The sequence below is a fragment of the Corythoichthys intestinalis genome, chromosome 1, assembly GCF_030265065.1.
Source record: "Corythoichthys intestinalis isolate RoL2023-P3 chromosome 1, ASM3026506v1, whole genome shotgun sequence".
Lineage (NCBI taxonomy): Eukaryota > Metazoa > Chordata > Actinopteri > Syngnathiformes > Syngnathidae > Corythoichthys > Corythoichthys intestinalis.
In genome coordinates, this window is record NC_080395.1 from 82,428,005 (window position 1) to 82,451,234 (window position 23,230).

At 38.8% G+C, this 23,230-nt stretch overlaps 2 protein-coding genes and 1 long non-coding RNA gene across 7 annotated transcripts in view; 1 reads left to right on the top strand and 2 right to left on the bottom strand.

Moving 5' to 3' along the window:
• LOC130919843 (mitochondrial carrier homolog 2-like) overlaps positions 1 to 4,720 on the top strand; it is a 52,290-nt gene extending 47,570 nt beyond the window's left edge. For 3 of the 4 annotated variants that reach the window (XM_057842435.1, XM_057842443.1, XM_057842458.1), the window contains one exon: positions 2,197 to 4,720. In XM_057842435.1, the coding sequence (XP_057698418.1) occupies positions 2,197 to 2,283 (87 nt within the window). In that variant the 3' untranslated portion in view covers positions 2,284 to 4,720. The remainder of the gene's footprint in view (positions 1 to 2,196) is intronic. The other variant, XR_009064022.1, reaches the window with a different exon arrangement.
• Positions 738 to 18,571, bottom strand: LOC130919867 (uncharacterized). Its single transcript, XR_009064023.1, has 4 exons — positions 18,337 to 18,571; positions 18,074 to 18,184; positions 9,245 to 9,350; positions 738 to 5,501 (listed from the first exon to the last, which is right to left on the bottom strand). It is a non-coding gene; the product is annotated as an uncharacterized LOC130919867 (long non-coding RNA).
• A 3,121-nt stretch (positions 18,572 to 21,692) lies between these two features.
• LOC130919857 (ribonuclease P protein subunit p29-like) overlaps positions 21,693 to 23,230 on the bottom strand; it is a 35,247-nt gene continuing 33,709 nt past the window's right edge. For both annotated transcript variants that reach the window (XM_057842482.1, XM_057842473.1), the window contains one exon: positions 21,693 to 22,218. In XM_057842482.1, the coding sequence (XP_057698465.1) occupies positions 22,082 to 22,218 (137 nt within the window). In that variant the 3' untranslated portion in view covers positions 21,693 to 22,081. The remainder of the gene's footprint in view (positions 22,219 to 23,230) is intronic.

A 23,230-nucleotide genomic window follows, 5' to 3' on the forward strand; every position in this document is an offset into this window, starting at 1 on the left:
TTGAGATAATAATTTCAAGTGATGACGTGACTCGCAGCTCCCCATTTTCTCTAAAATGGACCCGAAAGGGTGCCATTCGTTTGTACTACTTGCGCTAGTTGTTGGAATACCCCTCTGTTATTGAGAGTTGGTACGCTCCATCAGACGCGACAGTGGGGCTGCAATTGACGTCATCCTCAAAATTAATATGTCAATATCTATAAACAATAACGGCACAAACGCAGCATAAACAAATGGCATCATTTTGAATATCCTTATGATTCAACAGGAACGATGGAAATATGCCCATACAACAAAAAGCTGCCCTTAAGCTGCTTATTTATGTATTTTTTTTACAAGAAAGTGCCAACACATTAACCATTTTAAACTGAGTACTTATTTCTCTCAACAATACAATAAAATTTACACTGGTTGAATGAATTCCAAATTTTCTGGACACAAGTGTCTTTAGAAATAAGACTGCTTTTAACCAATATACTTTGTTTTCACGGTGTTACCTTCCTTGTGTAATTCTTGGAGTGACAGGTGGAAATCACAACTGCTCTTGATCACTTTTAACTTGTGGCGTTAATTGTCGAGCACATATAAAAGTCTAGCTCCAACATCGCCATACACTCATTACAGCGCGCGCACTTTCTTCTCTCCCTGCACGCCCACGCAGCACTTGCAACAACAGATTTTTGTAGTATTTCGCATGTTTGTACTGTTACCGCTGTACTTAATCATGGTTTTACACATTCTGCATATGAAATACACGTTAGCGAATTAGCTAAGCGCTCGGCGCTAACTATTAACATTTCAAAAACAACAACAATAAAGGCTAAACAGTACAAGAGGGTTCGTGTTCTTGCCTTTTATAGACGCACACAGGTCTTAGCAACACACTCAGGACATTTTTCAATTGAAATGCCTTAGAACTACTGCTGGACATCTGAAAGACAAGGAGCAACGAACTATATCTTTTCCCCTCTCGCTCTAAAAAATAACTTGCGCACAAAACCGACAGATCGCCGGATCGCGTTTCTGGTCCTGCCAGCCTGTCTCATACACAAATTTATTTTCCAGTCTTTTAAAAAGGAGTAAATCTCTCTTCCAGTAAACGGGAGCATCCATTATAACGTTGTGCGTGCGTCCGTTAACGGTGTCCGGGCGGCAGACGTGTCTTGAATTTCGTTCCGCTACAAGTGGCTGTCATAAGTTATGAGGGAAAATCGTTTTTGAACCTTTATGAATCATAATCGAATCATCACGTGTCGAATCGCGATGCATGTAATAATCTTTTTTTTTTTTTTTTTTAAATTCCTCTAGTTAACATAGTAGAATACACATATAGGAGGACACTTCTGTTGAAGCAGTGTCCTACTAAGGCTTTCACATTACTTACAGTGGCTGCTGGCCGAAAAAAAAAACTTCTAACATCCCTCCTTGAAGCGGGCAGAAGAGGCAGCATGTCGACATGTAACGTAATTCTGCATTGTGAGAGTGTGTGCGTGGGGGGCTGTCAAGTCAGCAGCCAATCAAACGTGCGTTTGAGGAAAAAACATGGACTGGCTCATTCAGCAAGTGAAAAAGGGGTAAATGTAAGTCTGAAAATAATTCACTTAACGGTAGGGTCAATTCTATCGTTACAACATATGGGAAGAGAATCTAGATGACTTATATAGCTGAACAAATTATGTAATACAAATAAGGTTGCTTCAAAGTTGGTGGGGACAATTTGAGCATCCTGAAAAGTTGCTAGTGTTATGTCCCTACCGTCCCTATGCAAACCTATGCCCTTGAGTTCCACCCAAGGCTAAAATAAGAACAATAACTTATTTTATATGATTTATTTATTTTAAGTCCACCGCTCACTTTTTTGCCGAGAAGTCTGCTCCCACATACACAATGAATGGGTTGCCGCTGAACCCTTCACACCAGGCTGTCGCTGGTTAGAAACTGCCTTAAACGTATGACACCATTTGTAGCCATTTTTAATTTAAATGGGGGGATGGTCAACCTCAGATTGACCTATAAAAGAATTATAAATATCTTAAAAACAATAACGGCACAAACGTTTATATATAAATTTGTGTCTGATGGGGGGCCAACTTGACAGAGGTGTGGTTCTGTCTCTCCTGAAAGTACGTGACTAAAATTGCTTCATGAATTTTTGCCACGGCTAACTATTTTTTCTTTTTTTTTTTCCTAATCCAGGGAAACATGAGCAGAGGAAGCAGTTTATTCTTCCGAAGGCTTCCAGCAGGAAAGACGTACGCCATTGATCAGAAAATATTTTATTAACGGGAAATGATGCAACAATAATGAGCAAAACAGATCAACAGTGTCTCATCTGAGGGATTATTATTCTTTTTGTACGCCCTTTTTCCTATTTATAACAGTTGTCAATTAAAAATGACTCATGTTTTCAGAGTCCTAAGAAAGTAGAATAGAATGGATAGGATTTCCTTCGACGGATGGACTAAGTTATTGAAGCAGATTAATACTTTCTTTTCATTGATTATTCCTTTACAAACACTTTAAATTGCATGATATGTCTTGCATTAGGATGATTAAATGGCTTTGACATGTGATATTGTGTTATAATACAGTAAACAGACCTTTTTATCTGTGACAGTAGTCAAGTACTTCTATCAGCTCATTCTTAATATCAAATAAAATTTGGGGGATTTTGTCCATTTCTTGTAAAGGGGGTCCGTAGAATTCATCATCTGTCTCTATGCCAGCTTTTATCGAGGGAAAATATGATTCCCAAACATAAGGATAAGGTAGTTGGATGCCCTTGTTTGCAAGTGGCATATGGGTGGAAACCTCTGAAGTACATCACGATATGATTTACTTACGAGAACAATGATTTCACGATATGGCTATACAACAATTACAGATACCTGGGTGAAGAACTCATTGATATTCTACTAAACAATTATTAACAAGGTATTTTCATCCTTCTCCTGTGAATTGGAATGAGTTTGATCACTTAGTCACTGGTAGGGCTACTTCAAATGGATTGGACAACAATCTCAATGGCAAAGAGTTCAATTTTGGGACATTTGCTGTTGATTTTGGGTTACACAATAGCAAGTGACCCGGGGGATCTCCCCAAATGACTTGGAAGTGACCTGTAAATGCCCCGAAAATCGGAAAGACTGGGTGTGAGTTTTCATTCCCAGTCTTAATCGATAGGGCATCTAGCGGCATCAACGGCAGCCATCGAGTTAACAGATTTTGGTAGCAACTTGTTGGTTGGATTTTTGTAAGTTGAAAGGGTGAGATGTAGAATTGGTCAAAGAGTGCAGGCTAAAAACGGACAGAAATTGGAATTTATGTGGGGAGCTTTGCCTTGAAAAAAAGACTGCAGCTAAAGCTTGCTCATTTTCAATGTAAGATGTTCTAAAAATGTATCAAATACCGTTATAGCTAGTCTCTTTGAAAGTCAAAAAATGATGTCTATCCAAATTTGTTTTTTGGGGGGGGTTGGGTCACCCTGTACTTCTACTCTACTGTCGGTCACTTTCTTCCACAGGCACACGCACACTGAATGACGGGTTTGCTCAAAGCATCTAGCTTCTGACTTGAGCATTGATTCCTAACCTGGGTTTGAATGAACCCAGGGTGTTAGGTGAAGGTTAAGATACATAGAACCCCTATTTTCATACGCTGACTAAAGGCAGTCTCATTTTAAACTGTTTTACAATTTACAGGCTTTGTTCTTTCTATTGCTCGCCCTCTAATAGGGAAACCGGTTTGCTCAGTGGAAGGTTGACTTGGACTTGGTATGAGGAATTCTAGACCTACAGGCAGCGTGGACTTCGCAGATAATAAACATTTGCTTCAAATTTTACATGTGGGAAAAAAATGAACGTTGACCTGAAAACAAATGATATGACGTTTCATTTTCAAACATGAAAACTGCAAAAGGCAAATTTATTTGTAGTGAATGTGACATTTGAACAGGAATTCACTTAAATATTAGCTTGCTAGCTTAGCTATGTTGGTTTTGAATTTGAAAATAAAAACTGAATTATGACTAAATATTGAAGGGTTCGGTGAATGCAAAGGTGAAACGTGTGGGGTTCGGTAAATTTACCAAGGTTAAGAATCACTTCACTTGTGTTATGCCTGCATCAGGTTCTCAGTCGTGTTACAGAAACAATGGTGTGTCCCAAAATTTGAAACCGCATTAAAAACAATGGGATGAAAACTGACAAAATGTTTTTAAATATATAGAAAAGTGTCAACTAAAAAAAAAAACATTCACATGCAACATTAAATCTAGCTAAACACTAGCCTGGCAAGCCAGCCTGATTTTACCAGTGTTGCCAGATTCGAGACAGGAGAAAAATGGTTGATCACATTTATGCTACTTTTGACAAAAAATTGGCAGTTTTGGAAGGAACTGTTGTAACTAATTTTAACAGTAAAACTCGAGACCCCTTCAAGGTGAGCAGCATTGCTTTCTTAGAACAGCATCTCTTTATTCATGGCATTTTAGCGCTTCATAGGGCGTGGAACTGAACTGCGTGTCATTTCTAACATGGAGGTTTAATTCAACAAAAATCTTTTAAAAATGGCCTACCGTTAGATGCAGTTTCTTTTTAACTATTTCTAATGACTTTTTAAATTATTACCATTTAAATGTTTTTCCCTCCCCCCAAAATGGATTCTTTCATTTAACCCTTTATTTTTGTGATTTTCAGACCAATTCACAATTTTGGGGGGGGGGGGGAAATTTGATGGATGCAAGTCAACACATGGGTCTGCAGGTTGCATATGAAAAATCAGGATTTAGCATGGGTTCTACATATTGGTGCTTACTTTTTTTTTTTTTTTACAAATTTGAAAAAAGGTTCCATTAAGATCCGATTTTTCAAATATTGGGATTCTCTGACTCATGATTCATGTTGCAGGCCTTAAGGGGTTTTAAATGATATATTTTTGTTATTGCCTATCTTTACCTGCTGAAACAAACTTATTGAAGTAATCATTTAAGGGTTTTTAGTGTGTGTATGTGTAATGATAGTAAGTGCTCCAGCCACGAGTATAACTGATAAATCAATAATCTTGTTATAAATGATCACAAAGTTCACGCACAAATCAATGGAGTACAAAACCAAATTTATGGTTTCAAACCATTTGCTAAGTAGTTCCACATTCTAACACTGCCTATATACATATACTTGTAGAAGGATTACATCCTTAATGCATTAAAAACAAAGGCAAGTTGACACCAGATGTCTCTTAGTTCAGCGGGAAACAATTTGGTGAGCAAGAATACTTTTTAAGAACTCTCCGGCTTAGTAGAGATCACTTTTTGTGGCGTGGGCATCACGTCTATCTGAGGGGGGTTCATAATGGCTGTCACGTTTGGATTGGTCACACCGACTGGCGGAAGAGTAGCCTGTTCTGATGACTTTGTTTTTCCCCGTGGAACTTTGGAACAGGTGTGGAGGTGAGTCAGAAGGCCACGGTAAGATCGCAGCTTGGTGCGGCAATTTTCACACCTATAGACAAACCCAAAAATATATACAGTACATAAATAATACATTTCATTTCTAGGTGCCTTTCAGGACAATAAAGGTACAAGATAAAAACTCCAAAGTTAAAATGCACACTTGTAATTTCACAATCTTATTGTTTTTATCAACAAGTAAGAACAACTGAATTATGAGTAAGAATAAGCGTATCCGAATAAATATGTTTTAGGTTGTGACTTGAAGCTTGTAAGAGACTCCAAAGTCTTTAAATCTTCAGGGAGAATGTTTTAAAGGTGGTCAAACCGGCAGGTGGGATCGTGAGTTGATTAGATGACCTCTGTGAAGTTGGCACCCCCATCAGACGCAATTCTATATAAAATCGAGGTAAATCGTTTGTGCTGCTATCGTTTTTAAGAATTTACAATTCTTTAATAGGTCAATCTGAGGTCAACCAGCTCCCCATTTTGATTAAAAATGGTGTCAGTCGTTTGTGCGCCTATCATTTTTTAGATAATTTTGAGTGATGTCACGCAGTTAGGGCTGCAGCTATCGATTATTTTAGTAGTTGATTAATCGATGAACTAGTTCGAATAATCGAGTAATCGGATGAGGAACACAAAAAATTAAAATACCTGAGCTGAGCCTCAAACGATATAGAATAATAAGGATCTAATGTCAACAAAGGAAAAATTGGCTAAATTACATAGCAAAATTCCGCTAGCTTAATGCTATAAAACGCCAACAATTTTTTTTTTAAATAATGCTTTTAACAAATGGTTCACATATTCCCACGAAAAAAGGCTAAATATACCTATACCTAGAACTAAATTACAAATGCATTGAAAAAAACATTAGCGTAAACAAAAACTTGGCTTATGTTGGTCTTAACATGGAGCAGCTGGATTCAGCCATTGATATGAGGCAGACGAGAGAGCAGTTTATCCACCCAAATCAATAAAACAATGCAAACACTTTCAAAATAAACCATTACAAGGCCACTTTGATTAAACGAATACTCAAAGCAGCAAAATGTAATTTGAATCTTTTTCTAATCGAATATAGCAGCACAAATGAATTTATTTACAGAACAAATGAGAACACATAAACACACATAATTTATGTATGTGCACGTGCACACTAGACATGTGCCGATTATCGGTTACAAGGTATACCATGGTATGAAAACGTCAAAAGTTTCAGAACCCGAAAATTTTTCCCCGTCATACCGCCCCTACGGTATTAGCTGGACAAAATTCCTCGCTTGCAGCTGGAAGGCTCAACCCTCCCCCACCAGTTGTTGCTCAGTATCAGTGAGTCAGCTGTGCTACACAATGGCTGGAGGAGGTGAAACTCCTGAACTTTTTCCCCCATCGAAGAAAACGAAATCGCTGGTATGGGAATACTTTGGCTATAGAAAAGTTAGAGACGGCCGCGGCTTAAAGGAGGAGGGCCAACTGACATGTAAAATGTTGGCTGCCAAAGAGGCCATACCTCCAATATGATTTCGCATTTATACAAAATTAAAGGTTAGGTAACACTGTCATGAACGTTTCCCACCAGCTAAGAGTTAACTCCAGCATGTTTAGTGTATGTAGCGGTGGTAAAACATGTTTTATTTATCTCTGGTGTTAAAGGGTATGGAACGGCAAAGGGGGTGTGAGACATCAATAGAACCGTTATGTGCCAAGATAACAAAATATTGATAAAGTTAACAAAAAAATCAATCACATTAATGAGCAATTATCAAAAATAGATCGAAAATAACCCTAACCCTAACCCGGAAACAGACGAATGGGGCGGCGACATCACAACAAGTGATTGACAGTCGAGGCGGAGCCAGGTGCCATTGTTTTTTATCGACGAGAGAGTAGCGTTCGGGTTTGTTTGACCAAAACATCCCTAAAATGGATTCAAAACTGCTGTGCTATGTGGTGTACAAATAGCTATTTATCGGAATATAGTATCCATGAGTTCCCGAACGCGGAAAAAAAAAAGCTGGACTACGCAGACAATGGGTAAAGTTCGTCCGTGCAAAGAGGGCTAATTTTCTAGACCCAGCCTCCGGCACGATTTTCTATTATTTTCCACCTGAAAGCTTCTCGAACTATGGACAAGTGAAATCGGGTTTTGCTGCAAGATTGCTGCTCAAAGCAGATGCGGTGCCCACCATACACCAGCCACCTAAATGTCCCGAGATATCAAGAAAGAGGACGATGACTGGCAAAGGAAGCTAAGGCTAAGCCAGTACTTCTCAAATGGTGGGGCGCGCCCCCCCAGGGGGGCGCAGAGCGATGCCAGGGGGGCGCGAGTGACCTCGGGGAACATGCTTTTTTTTTTTTTTTTTTTGCCGTACTAGAATAAAGTGTACTTGCACATCCACTCCGTGGGTGGCAGTGGCGCTCTCATTTTCAAAGTGCGTGCAGTATTTTTGAAGTAAGCAAGAGCACACGGAAGAGACTCATGCCGAGCTGGACTCACGCAGCGACCCACTGTCTTCTTCGGTTCTCACGTGTCCAGCCGAGAAGTGCCGTTTTCGGCTTGGGATAGTCACGACCACCGCTATCACCTACGGTTCTCCCTCGGCCGCCGAGAATGCGCTTTTTTCGGGCCGTTTGCCTTTGACTTTTAATATAGTGGGAAATGAGGAAAGACCACTGTTTACTGAGTCTAAAAATGATTATAGCGGAGAAGCCAAATCAGTTAGGACGCCACTTAAAGACATTAGACCTCAATCTCATTGATAAGCCGCTTGATTGTTTTTCAGCGAAAATGTGCCGAATATTGCCAATTGTCACAATCGTCCCGCTTTGTCAGTGTTATATCAGTAAACCAGTGAGCACTGTGGTGAATCAGCGAAAATAAAAACTTTCCTTCTGTCCAAAGACCCCCCCCCCCCCCCCCCTTCTATTCAGTTTTGTTTTTTTTTTTCGGTCAAATTTTTTGGCATGTTGTCCTGAAGAGTAAATGTTTCTAATCAATTTGAATTTGTTATTATTTACTGATTTTATTACATTTTATTTTTCAGTATCAAATGGTCAAAAATGTACCTTGAGTGTATTTTTACAGTTTGGATGTGACTTTTTTTTTTTTTTAACCTCAGGCAAATTGATGCGCGTTAAGTCTTTTCTGTTACAAGCAACACAATGTTAAAAAAGTTATACTTCATTATAAGTTGATCTATGTTACTTTTTTTCTTTAATAGAAAAAAAAGGACACAATGTTAGGCTGAGGCGTACTTATAATAGTAATATAGACGAATGATACTATTTACAGTGGCGGCAGAGAGTTGGGGGGGGGGCGCGAAACATTTACGTCTTCCTTGGGGGGGCGTAACAGAAAATAATTGAGAAGCACTGGGCTAAGCAAAGGAGGGGAGCAGCCAAGCTCGAAATGGCCAGAGTGAGTACTCTTTTATAATAAAAAAATATCAAGCTTTGGATACAGGACTGGACACATTTATAAATTATCGCTCGTAAAATATATAGAACAAATCCTCTGATCCCATTCATATTTGTGTCTGTTGGCAGAGCGAAAAACTATGATAGCGCAATAAATTATAATTATTCTATACATTACTTTATTTTGTGGTCACGGTGTATCAGCTTCACAAAAAGAAATGCAAAAAATATCATTTTTTCACATCACAGTTTCACAATAAAGTGTCTTAACATCTTAAGCTTTCATCGATATGCACGATCTCTTGCGTGACAAGGAAAGACGGGAAAGAAGGTGGGGGGTAAAAAAATTTTTTTTTAAATACAAAAACTCACAAGAAATACAAGTTGGGTTTATGATGACGTCTCATATGTTCCATCAATTTCTGCATGTTTGGGAAGGAGCAGCTACAGCCAACACTGGAGCACTGAAATACTTTTCCTGTAGAGATGATATAATCAGGACATACAGACAGAAAAAAAACATCGCCCCAAAAAAAAAAAAACGAACACATTTGCTCACATCTTAATTTGACCATGTTAATCTTCATTAAACAATTTCGGTCCATTTTATTAGAAATCAGATATTAACTCCAGGGGTGGGTAGTAAAACATTACATTTCTTTACATTTCTTGAGTAACTTTTGGATCGAAGAGTAGTTTACCACACAATAATTTTTACTTTTTGGTATATTGCCAAAACTTCATTCATCAACCATTACTTGAAGTTGTCCCACTTGTTCCAGACAACAAACGAGAACATCAAGCCCTACTTCAATACTGGGGTTTCAATTTTCTAACAAAATTCCAATAAGCGATCATCCTTCAAGGGTAAATGAATCAAGGCAATCTAGAGAGTGTTCTTGCACTCTTTTAAAAGGTCAAATATAATTTAAGACAAAAACAGGCCCCATCAATTTCTGATAAAGGAAAAGCAAGTTATTTCACTGTAAATTAGGGATGTGACAAAATATCAAAATGGTGATATATCGTGATACTTTGCATCCCAAGAGGTTATCGAAACGCTCATGTCAAGAATCAAGATATCATTTTAAAAAGGTGTCAATGTTTTAAAAAAGAACAGTTTCCAACAAATTCATAATAGTCTCTCAGTTAAATCTATGGCTGCCATTGACGACAATCAACGCTAAATCCGTTAAGACTGGGAAACCAGAGCATTCACAGTCACTTTCCGATTTTCAAGGCATTTGCAGGTCACTTCCTGTTGAGTTTGAGTCACTGCCTATTCATTCGGGAGTTTCCCGGGTCACTTCCTGCTCTGTAACACAAAATCAAGAGGAAGTGACCCATAAAATGTCCCAAAATAAACAGAAAGCAAGGTTTCCCGTCGGATTTTTTGAAGTTGCGGTGGTGGGGTGCATCGGAGTCGGACCACCTCACTATGTCGTGCCACGGCAAAATTGAGTCATATCATAACAATTTTCTTTTTCACATTTTGTTTCCCCAAAAGAACCATAACAAAGATCTATTTGAAATATTTCATGAGCCAGGCTAATATCGTAGCTCTCAGCTACGGTTCATGTATGTAAACTGCGTAGCTGATTACAGCTACATTACCCTACGTAATAATACGACCTTTTTATCTCGTAGCAATAGTACGACCTACATTTCGTAGTCCTTCTTTTTCCTTTTCTTTGGCTTCCAGATAGTTATTTTTAACACACATTTTAAGCAAAAAAAAAAAAAAAAAGCTTTTTTTGCATCAGGAATGTTCTTAATTCAAGATGTGATATTGTTGAAACATTATTTGAAAGCATTTTCCTCCTTGATTTTGGTGAAAAATGACCAACCTTTAGATGTATGGGCTTAATAAGAACAGATGGTAATATTTACCTAAAGTAAATTGAATAATCTGACCCATTAATCTGTTAAGTAGTCTTTAACACTCAAAACAAAATGAAAGTTATTCGAATAGAATTAAGAAAAATCATCATATTAAAAACTTATAAATTTGCAGTGTGAAAGTTGGTACGTCAATACAGATTTATTTTTGCATTAATCATTTAGCCTATCAATTAATTAGGTTCAAATTGGTGGTGAGAAATGTAGCCCTGACCCCGTTCACCTAATCTGTTTGGTTTTATTAATGTCTTGTCCCCAGCAAAAAGTGTACATGCAGCTTAGGCTGTTATATCATCCCTACCAATATTGAGACCAAACCTATGCCCTTGTAATGGACCAATTTCAAGGAGTAGGAGGACATTCTAATTCCTGTGTAAAGAGATTTACTAGTTTCTGTGAGAAGGTAAATATTTTTGTTGTTGTCGTTTTTGAACTACATTTCGTCGCAAACGCACATCGAGCTACCAATTAGCTCAGCAAGGAGAAGTATGAGAGTCATTTTTCGAGTGTCTGAGAGCTCGCGAAACTTGGATTAAAAAGCGCATTTATCAAGGTTTCGTCAGCCGTCCGCCGAAACAGTCTGCCTGGTAGCACATATATAAAAGTACGCCTACCCCTCTATTGAATGCGTTGTTGATATTAGCGTGGCCGCGCTTTCCCCGCCTCTCGGCGCAATTTCATTCAAACTTGCCGTTCGGACTTTCGCTGAAAAGTCCAATCCAAAATACTGTAATGCCCAGGATGGGGGTGGCGGTCGGGGGGGGAGAGGAGTCTGTATTGGCCTCCCCACTTTATTGTTGCAACAATAATAAAGAAAAACGATAACAAAATAACAGCGGGCTTCCGTGACGAGACCGCGATCTCGCTCATTATTCTTCTCGCTTCCCTCTACGTCACAGCTCCTCGTCCGATTGTCTCTTAAGGGGGCCTCCCATAGTTACGGACATTACAATACACAATGAATAGGTTGCCGCTGAACCATTCACACTAGGCTGCCGCTAGTTTGAAACGACCTTAAAAAAATTTATTTAAACATCAATTTTGCACGGCGAGGCAGCTTTTATTTTGTTGTGGCGTTGTGCCACAATAATAAATATGTAGGGGAAACCCTGGAAAGTGACTGAAAATCAACAAAAACCTGAAATGGCCCAAAACGACCTTGTTGCCTGGCATTGGCCGCCACTGACCGTCATAGAGTTGGGAGGGGGCCGTTTCAACTGGGAGGGGTTCATTCGCTGCCACCCTCCCAGTTCAAATGGATTGGACGTCTACTAGTGATAAGCTTACAGCAGAAGGATGAAGATAACTGATAAACAGAAAAACAAGCCGTTTTGTAGAATATCCTAGAATGATTTCCTGACCAATGTATCGATAATCGTTGTATCGCCATATCGTGAGATCATCGTTATCGTGAGCTCTGTATCAAATTGTATCATATCGTGAGGTACCAAGAGGTTCCCACCCTCAATGTAAACACACTTCTGCCACAGACTGCCGGTGTTTTTTCCTCCCATTATGTGCAACTCGACAGCTCGTTCACCCTAACGAAAAAGTCTTTTTGCAAACTTTGCACTAGGGGTGGGAACCTCTGGGTAGTTCACGATATGATCTGCGATACAAGGCTCACGATAATGACAGTGTCACCATATGGCGAAGCAACAATTATCGATCCATGGGTCAGGAAATCATTTTAAGATATTCTACAAATCAACTAATTAACAGACAAACAAGCTCTTTTCATCCTTCTGCTGTGAATTGGAAAATGTTTATCACAACTAGACGTCCAATCCGTTTGAAGAGGGAGGGATGGCAGTGAATGAACGAATGTGTGTGTAGTGATTGGACGTCAGTGGCAGCCAATGCCTGGCAATGAGTTAATTCTGGGGGATTTCACATCATTTTCTGTTCATTTTCCGTCACTTCCTTTCCCTATTGACACATTTACAGGTCACTTCCTATTGATTTTGGAGCATTTACATGTCACTTCCTGTAGAATTTGGGTTACTGAAAAGAAAGTGACTCAAGTGGTAAAAGGGACTCAGAATCAACAGGAAGTGAGCGGGACATCGACAGGCGGATCGGTGCAGCGTCTGCAGTAATGCGGACTCTGTACCGGTCCGTAGTGGTGAAGAAGGAGCTGAGCCGAAAGGCAAAGCTCTCGATTTACCAGTCGATCTACGTTCCTAACCTCACCTATGGTCACGAGCTGTGGGTCGTGACCGAAAGAACAAGATCCAGGATACAAGCGGCCGAAATGAGTTTCCTCCGCAGGGTGTCCGGGCTCTCCCTTGTGAGAAGCTCGGTCATCCGGGAGAGACTCGGCATCGAGACACTACTCCTCCGCGTAGAGAGGAGCCAGCTGAGGTGGCTCGGGCATCTGGTTTGGATGCCTCCTGGAGGCCTCCCTGGAGAGGTGTTCCGGGCATGTCTCATCGGCGGGAGGCCCCTGGGACGACCCAGGACACGCTTGAGGGAGTATGCCTCTCGGCTGGCCTGGGAACGCCTTGGGATCCCGCCGGAGGAGCTGGTTGAAGTGGCTGGGGAGAGGGAAGTCTGGGTTTCCCTGTTAAAGCTGCTGCCCCCGCGACCGGATGGGTGGGTGGATGGATGGATATAAATGCATGCCATTTACACAACGAAATAACGCTGGAAAAGTTTGTTAAACATTTCTCGTATGAGAGCAAAGCGTCACATTCGTTTACATTCAGCGAAGCCGACACAGGTTTCTGCATCTTTAACAATCAATTTGAAGCCTTTCCGTGCCCCACTCTTTTTTTATATTCCTTAGTTTAACATCCATACATCGTTTTAGTATACATATAAAAATATATATTTTAAAGGAAAAAAAAAAAAAAAAAAAGCAAGAGAGAAGTCCGGCGCGACCCGAACGAAAATAATTGACATTTTGGGGCCGCCCCGGCCCGAAATTTGGGTCGGATCAGGTTAGGTTCGTGCTTAAGATCCATCTTCAATAAAAAAATAAATAAAAAGCTTGTTAAATTAAAGGTGCAATGCAACAGAAAATTGATCAGATATTTAAGAGAAAGGAAAAAGTTAAGTTTGTTTTAGAGCTGAAACGAGTACTCGATCAACTCGAGTAACTCGAGTTTAAAAACTGATCCGAGTAATTTTATTCACCTCGAGTAATCGTTTATTTTGACAGCTCTAAGCATCACGTTTTGCTCGGACTACTTTTAATGCCGGACAACGCGCTGTCAAGCGCGGAGAGGAAGAAGGAAAAAAAAAAACTTACTGCAGCCGACAGCCGCCACAAACGACGCCAACGTTGCTAAATATTAGCCCGCACGATGCTACGTTGGTACAGGTAGCTTCTGATGCATCTCATAGAGATCACATGTATGTTGAACTAGATGCGAATTGACAGACTCGGCCGCGTCTCGGCAGCGTTAGTAAACAGCCGCCATCTTAAAGCAGTAGAGCGCTAAGCGCTAATAAATAAGATTAACGTTACTGTCACTACTAGCTCACGTAACGCTAGCCCTGCGGAGGGCTAGGTTTCAATTAATTATGACCACTGTCGATGCGTGGCTAACGTGTCTTACATACAGGCTTTAACATAACATAGCATTGTGGAGTGAAGAGGGTGTAAAATAAAAACTTAATCATGCTAACTATCAATTTTAGCTCAGTAGTCATTGCTGGATAAAACACCAAGTAGCACTCGTCCCTAATGTGCTCCAATACAGCCCGTATCATACATTTATTTTGAACACTGCAAAAACTCAAAATCCTATCAGGACTTACAGTTTAGACTAACTAAAAACTTAACTAGAACTTAAAAATGGCTTGACACAAAGAGAAATTCAATTGAAACACGTGGGAAAAAATCCTAACTTTTAAGCGATGTGTGTTATCAAGCGTAACGGCATTTTTAGGTAAGATATATATATATATATATATATATATATATATATATATATATATATATATATATATATATATATATATATATATATATATTAGGGCTGTCAAACGATTAAAATTTTTAATCGAGTTAATTACAGCTTAAAAATTAATTAATCATAATTAATCACAATTAATCGCAATTCAAACCATCTATAAAATACGCCATATTTTTCTGTAAATTATATATATATTCTGTAAAATAAATTGTTGGAATGGAAAGATAAAACACAAGATGGATATATACATTCAACATACGGTACATAAGGACTGTAGTGGGCATTTCACTGTACTGTCATTTAAATCTGTCTATGCTGTCCTCACTCCGAAGCGTCTACTTTTTCCAAAGCTAGACAGCTAGTGAACGACGCCTTAATAATTAGACTTCTTCCTTTTTCATCTGATATTAATAAAATGGCCTCAAACCATTGTCCTCTTTAGACCGTCGTAAAACTACAAAATAAAAGTACACAAGCATTGCATTAGCAACAACGTTAGCTTAGCACGCTATACAAGTTCACTAAACAAACAAAAAGCGTCTCATACAAAAAATATAACATTTCGCTTACTAACATAATATGTACATTCTTTACAACCATACTTACGGACAAATCTTGTCCAAGGATCATATAAGCACAACATTATCAGCCCGAGACGTCGTGCAGCCATAATGAACTGGCAAGAAAATAATAAACCATGTCGCAAAGCGAACACAAGAGTTCGCTGTTAGACAGCAAAAAAAGCCTTGCTGTAAAACTTACCTAAAGGCAGAATACTTTCTGAGCGGGACATGTGCGTTAATTGCGTCAAATATTTTAACGTGATTAATTAAAAAAATTAATTACCGCGCGTTAACGCGATAATTTTGACAGCCCTAATACATTTTTTTTTTTTTTTTTAAATAGGATCTAAAAGTTTTTTGAGTGAAAGCAGTAAATTAGTCTTTTTTTTTTTTTAAATTCTAGTTACATCTGAGATGCAATTGTTGGCTGTTTTCAACAATATACATCGAAAATAAAGACATTGATTGACTGAAAATGGTTCAAAATTAGATGCAATGTCTTGTTTTCTCATGTATATTTATAATTGCTCTTCACCTAAAAATATATTTGTTTTATCCGATTACTCAATTAATCGATAGAATTTTCAGTTGATTACTCGATTACTAAAATATTCGACAGCTGCAGCCCTGGTTTGTTTTGTATTATTTTATTTTATTTGGTTGGTTCAGCCTTCATTAATGTAAGGCTACTACTTATTTATTTCCTTATGATTAAAAAAAAAAAAAGCCTATGTTTGCTTTGTCTTCAAAATATATTCCATTTCACTGTCTGTGCTAGAGATGTCCCGATCGATCGGGTCCGATCACGTCATTTTCAAAGTATCGGAATCGGCAAAAAAATATCGGACATGCCTTTTTTCAATATAAATATATATATTTTAATTAAATGGTTTTCTAATTGTATTTAACGTTACAGACATAATGTGTTACACTCTTCCAGTCTTTAGTTTAAGCTTAAGGTAGGGTTATCAAATTTATCGCATTAACAGCGAGAATTAATATTTTTTTACATTTATCACGTTAAATAACCGCATGCGCTGCACGACCCACTCACGCATTGTCACGTTCAATCTATAATGGCGCTATTTTACCCATACAGTATATAGAGCTAAAAGGCAGCGTAAAATGAGTAGAGTGAATTTTGGCAGCCTTTGGAGCCTTTTTTTTTTGTTTTTTTTTTTAAATGGCTAGAGCCTTACAATCCTAGCCTGGTACTCCAGACTCACCGCTGTTCCAGCTATTGAGTCTGGCCACCATTAAGCGGATAAAATTTCCAGGGCGGAGCAAGCCACAGCAAACAGACAGCGGAGTGGACCAATCAGCGACGGGCGGGACGAGGAACTTGCGCGCGGAAGTAAACATACGAGGACAGCGGAGTTTATTCAACATGGCTAGCGCAAGACAGACTGTTGTCAATGACTTGTGTCGATGTGTTTTTGGTAATTTAAAACTGATTTTACCGTGGATTGGAATATATTCTCGGCTCTCTTGTTCGCCATCTGTGTTGTTGTGGAGACGACTTCCGACGCGGAAGAGTGACGTCACTCGTTAAGAACACGTCACGCAAATAAACAAATCTGATTTGTCGATTGATTTTGTACTTGCTCAAGAGGCCGTTAATGGGCTGGGTCCCAGACTATTCTCTCAGTGTTTGAAAAACACAGGGAGAACAGTCTGGCCGTGCCAGGCAATTACAATCCCTCTCCCAACGATTAGAATAATCGTGGGAAGCAATGTGGGGAAGAAAGGTAGTAGTAGATCTTTTTCTTCACACGTTATTTCCCAACGCAGAGAACATATATCAATTGGTACCACGACGCACAGTCATGGTTGCACTTCTCATCATGCATTTGGGCAGAAGTTAAATGGCTACAGTATCATTTACTAAAAGCTCAACAAATACACTAGATGGCAATATTTAGTCACAATATACAAAGTCACATTTATCCTTTAAGAATTACAAGTCTTTCTATCCTTGGATCCCTCTCACAGAAAGAATGTTAATAATGTAAATGCCATCTTGAAGATTTATTGTCATAATAAACAAATACAGTACTTATGTATGTATGTTGTATGTATGTATGTTGAATGTATATATTCGTTCGAGTTTTATTCATTTTTTTTCGTAATGCATTGCCAAAATGTATATCATCGGGAAAAATTATCGGGAATGATTGGAATTGAATCGGTAGCAAAACAAAAGCAATCGGATCGGGAAATATCGGGATCGGCAGATACTCAAACTAAAACGATCGGGATCGGATCGGGAGTAAAAAAACATGATCGGAACAACCCTAGTCTGTGCATATTATAAGTCATTTGCACCAAAAAAAAAAAAAAAAAAACTAAAAAAAAAGAATTTTTTTTTTTTAAGTATTTTACTTAAAGTTTTTTTTTTTTTTTTTTAAGGGGGGGGCAGTGTTTACAATATATTATCTTCAATTTTAAAGTATATCCTATGTTCTTGAGTAAAAATTGAGGACTTGCTTTTAAATTTGAGGAAATATAAATTAGATGGCATTTTAGATGGAATTTTGTAAATCAGTGAAAAAATACTATTTTGAATGGAAATCAGTTTCTCATTTATGCCTTGTTCCAGTGTAGTGCAGCAGCCTAATGCATGTATGAAACCTATTCATTCATTTTCTGAGCCGCTTAAACTCACGAAGGTTACGTGGGCGCTGGAGCCCTGGAGTTCCGCAAGAAATTCTAGCCACCTTCACCCTTGTTTATAATGGAATCGTTAGGTCCCCAAAGATTCCCACCTCTACTGGTAACCTACTGGTTACTTCACCACTCCAAATGTAAATGCTTACCAGGAAGAGACTCTGTTGGGATGACATGGTCATTCACGTGACTTTCCAGTGCGCTCACATCCGTATAAGCACGTTTACAGCCGTAGAATTTACAAGATATCTTCTTGTGCCCTGTACAGAGGATACACCATCGTAAAATTGTCCCGCAAAAAATAAAAAACATAAACCACGAGAAATGAAGTGCCTATCGAAATGCTGTCGAAGCGCAGAGAAAGGTCATTGTTAAACACACGCCTGACTGAAAGACATCGCCTTGAACAAACCTTCATTGAAATGTTCACCAAATGACTGTAACGTGGTGCTCCGAGACGACATAGTTGTATTTTTTTCTCGTGATCCGCCACGACAACAAAGAAATTGACCTCAACCACTTGCGCAAACTCTTCTTCGTCAGTTAAAACGGCAGTAGCCAGTAGGTTCTTCTTCTTCTATATTATATGTAAGGTTAGATGTATTATGCCCGCTGTAAACCAACACATGCGCCAACGTCGTCACATGTCGGCCATTTTAAGAACAGAAACATCCGAACCGCATTTAAAAGGTAAAACGTAAACAAAACAAAACAAAAACAAAAAATAAATAAATAAATAAACTGGAATAATATTTTTATAAAAATAGGCGACTGTTCCTTAAACAAAATAATAGCGCTTTTCAATTCTTACTGTACAAATAAATTATCTGAAATGTTCCGTTCCGTAGAAAATGCAGCTTTAACTAAAACCTCTTTTCTCTTCCAGCGAAATCTCTCACAACAATACAAATCTAACAACAACAAAAACACGTCACTTTTTATTTATTTTTTTAGCACTTTGAGGGGACGATGTAACACTGCTCCGACGTCTGTTTTCTCTAATACGGATTCTGAACACAGCAGAACTAACCACTGGTCAGGCTCTCTGGGAACACGCCACAGGCAGCTCAGTACCGCAGTATTCTGTGCAAAGCGTCAGTCAGTTGGTCCCGTGAAAAATAATGAATATATGAATATTGTTATGGGTCACCCTGTTGCTGTAGTTGCAGTAGCTATATGCATCCACTAGATGGAGCTATGCCTAAGGGCATGATTAAACCAATATTGATCCATATGTAAGGCGCACTGTCACTGTCGGCTTTTTTTTAGCTAGGCCTAATAGTGCGGAAAATATGGTATTTAGCGCTTGCTTGACGAGAAACGAGAACAGGTTTTTATTGTCACGGCAACGAAATATCCTTCAATCAGTCATGTTAGACACATGCGGTCTACCTGGTCAGCCCTAAATATTCTTTATTAAAAAAAAAAAAAATGCAATTAATGAATGTAATGATGATCAGCTGAGACAAAAAAAAAATGAAGACTGCAAAAATCGATGTGTATAGACCCTACTCACCAACGTCACAGAATGACTGGTCGCTGTATCCGGCCGCCATATTGTCCGTCTGTGTTTATCCGTATTCTCAATGGTTTCAATTTGTCGTGCGATTTATAGTGCAATTCATAGAAGCCCGGTGCTTTCAGACGCTGTAAACTCATTGGATGCGTTGCATAAAAGGCATTATGTGGAAAAGCTTCAGTCTATCCATTCGCCAGATCCATATTTGATGCCTAAATCGATATTTTTCGACCCGCTGTCTTCGCCCTCTCTGCCTGACATCTGCTACCCTGATATCTACAACTATCTTGTCCACACAAAATCAGCCTATTCTCAGTTTGAAAAACTTTAAAGAGCACTCTAATCAACATTACCCCGTGTAACCCTTTACTTCCAATTTTCTAAAATGGCGACAATCAATTAAAAAAAAAGTTGACTGCGATGGCTGACGCTTCAAGGATAGGTGGATATTGGACTATTTCTTCAATAAAACACGCAACAACTGTGTCTGCCTCATTTGCAAAGAGACAGTCGCTGTTTTCAAGGAGTTCGATGTGACACAATTTTACCAAAGAAGACACGCTGACATGTACGACAACATTACAGGGAAGATACGCAGCGAGAAGTTATAGCAACTTGAAGCTAGTTTAATTTCACAGCAGCAGTATTTCGCAAGAGCCCAAGTGTCGAAAGAGAACGCCACAAAGACGAAATAGTTCAAATTATGGATTAAAAAAAAATAAAACAAATGTGACACACAGAAGGGCTTGTTAAAATTTGTTTATATTGTTCTATGTAAATCAGCCAAGGTAGCCCCCCGCATTTTTACCACACCAAATCTGGCCCCCTTTGCAAAACGTTTGGACACCCCTGTTTAACTGATGATCCGGAGACGAGGCCAGCTTCTTTCACTTGGTACCAGCTAAATATTATTCAAAAAATAATGATGGAGGAAGAAATAAGCATCTTGAATTTGAAACTGTATGTTGTCAGCGATAAGCCTCGCAATGATCTTAATTGTGGTTGTCAGCCCAAAACCCTCTAAATATATATTAAATGCATCTTACCAGATATAAAATGACTACTACATAGTCTGTAGTGATCGTTTGGTGCCCAGTTTTCTCGTGGCATTGCAGCAGTCCATCTCGCTCTCCTCTCCGGGTCTCTCGGAATACGGTAAAACTTCAAGTCTCTCAGTCTATCTTCTCTGTTACTGCTACCAACCGCCACACACGCCTTCACCATTATGATTATTAATGTTAACGAGCAGAAAAACACGCCATAATAGGAGGAATTTACGTAGGGGTAATGTGTCAACACGACGAGTAGACGGACAACATGACGCGGAGGCGTGGTTGTGACATGTGAGTAGGGTCTATACCAGTGGTCTCAAACCGGTCCTCAAAGGGCCGCAGGGGGTACTGGATTTCATTCCAACCAAACGAGACAAATACCTTTTCACCAATCTGGTTTCTTACAAGTGTAATCAGTTGATTGCAATCAGGTGCTGCTTATGTTAGTAGAAACCTCATTGGTTGAACTGTTTGTGCTGGATCTGTTGGAACAAAAACCAGGACCCACTGCGGCCCTTTGTGGAGTCGGTTTGAGACCGCTGGTCTATACTAAGGGAGTTCCCCCAAAAAAATCAATTATTAGATGCATCACGATTCGACACGTGACGATTCCATTACTATCCATAAAGGTTCAAAAACAATGATTTTCCCTAATAACTTCATGGCAGTCGCTCGTAGTGGAACGGAATTCAAGACACATCTGCCGCCTGGACACCTTTACCGGATGCACGCAGAGATAGCTCGTTGCTCTTGTCTTTCAGTTGTCCAGCAGTAGTTAGTGTGCTGCTAAGACCCGTGTGCGTCTATATGAGGTGAGGACACGAACCCTCTTGTACTGTTTAGCCTTTATTATTGTTGTTTTTGAGATAATAACAGTTAGCGCCGAGCGCTAAGCTAATTAGCTAATTCGGCAACATGTATTTCATATGCAGAACGTGTAAAACCAGCGGTAACACTACAAACATGCAAAATAGTACAGAAATCTGTGAAAACGAAGTATATTGGTTAAAAGAATTCTTATTTCTAAAGACACTTTGTTTCCAGAAAATGTGGAAATCCTTCCACCTGTGCAAATTTTATTGTATTGTTGAGAGAAAAAAGTACAGCCTTTAAAATGGTTAATGTTTTTGCACTTGGTTTAAAAAAAAAAAAAAAAAAAAAAAAAAAAAAAAAAAAAAAAAAACAGTTTAAGGGTAGCTTTTTGTTGTATGGGCATGTTTCCATCATTCTTGTTGAATCATTAGGATATTTTAAATAAACATTGGACATAAATGTGTTTGGCTACTAGTAATGTATGATGCATCGATAATTGTGATAACCGTGATCATTGTCAATACCGTGATCCTCATTCAATAATCGAATCGTAGCACCATGAATCTAAATCGAATTGTGGGATACCTAAAATGGCACGCCCCTAGTGTATACATGCCCACAATATACCTACCAAATTTGATTCCGATCCATCCACGAATAACAAAGCAGTGTAGCAATTTTAGTTAGTGCCCTCCCCAAAGAAGAACATGAATATATTCAATGAAAATTTTATGCTCCCAGTCAAAATGGAATGGACATCCATCACACTGCTTTCATAGGTCAATGCTTCCACTGATTTTGAACTTCTTTGCTGAGCGTTCGCTGGCTCGATACTCAAACTTGTTTCCGTAGATGTAAGAGCTGAAGCCATTTATCTCCACTTCAAATACGCTGTTCCTCTTTGGAATTACTGCCCAAAAAGAAAAATAAATGGGAAAGAATGAAGAATCACATGATTAGTCTTACATTCAATTCAGTAGCCTACATGACATAAAACACGATAAGCTGTAAAAATTATAATCACTTCAATTGACCAAACTATCATTACTCTTACATTAAACAGCAGTGCTGTTATTGGCAGCCCTTTTAATTTTCTTCTTAGTTTTTTGGACCAAAATATTGACTACTATTTTAGTCATTTCAAAATGTGTTAGCTAGTCTTTGTCTAGTTTTAGTTGACGATTAATTAAAATGTTTTCGTCTGTAAAATTAAGTTTTAGTCCAAAAAACAATTTCAAATGAACATTGACAGACAAGCATGTATTGTAGTGTCTACAAAGACATGCAACGCCAACTTCGTGATGATCATATGCATTCAGCAGGAAAGCAGTACATTATTTAAATAAATTAACCCCACCTCGATGCCATGAACTGCATGTGAAAAAAGTTTTCCGAGAGTAAGCCGACGCTCGCCACGCTAAATGCTGAAGCAAATGCTATGCTAACGCTACGAGTTATATTTACTGAGTGATGATTACTCAGCACAGACCTTTAAAGGCTAAAGCAACATATATTCTCGCTTGCCAAGATAAGAAATCAAATCTTACCATGTGTTTCAAAACAAGCAAGATTGAGCGCAGCCTAGGTTCAAGCACATCGTAACACCGGTGAGGGAAGCGGTGGAGAACATCTCACATGAGTGACACGACCCATACAGTGCTACGTTGCAGGCTGACGTGTATTTCACAGACAATATGACAATATCAAGTATTGTGAACATATGACAGAAACTGTCACATTTTCGTCTCGTCATCTAATCACACAAACATTTTTAGCTTGTCATTTTCATGAAATACTTTCGTTATCGTCATCATTGACGAAAAAAAACCCAATGTTAGACACAAAGCAAATTTACTTCGAGATTTTAGTTAAAATTTGGTCTTTAAACAAATCATTTACAGAATGAATTAAAACATCCCCTA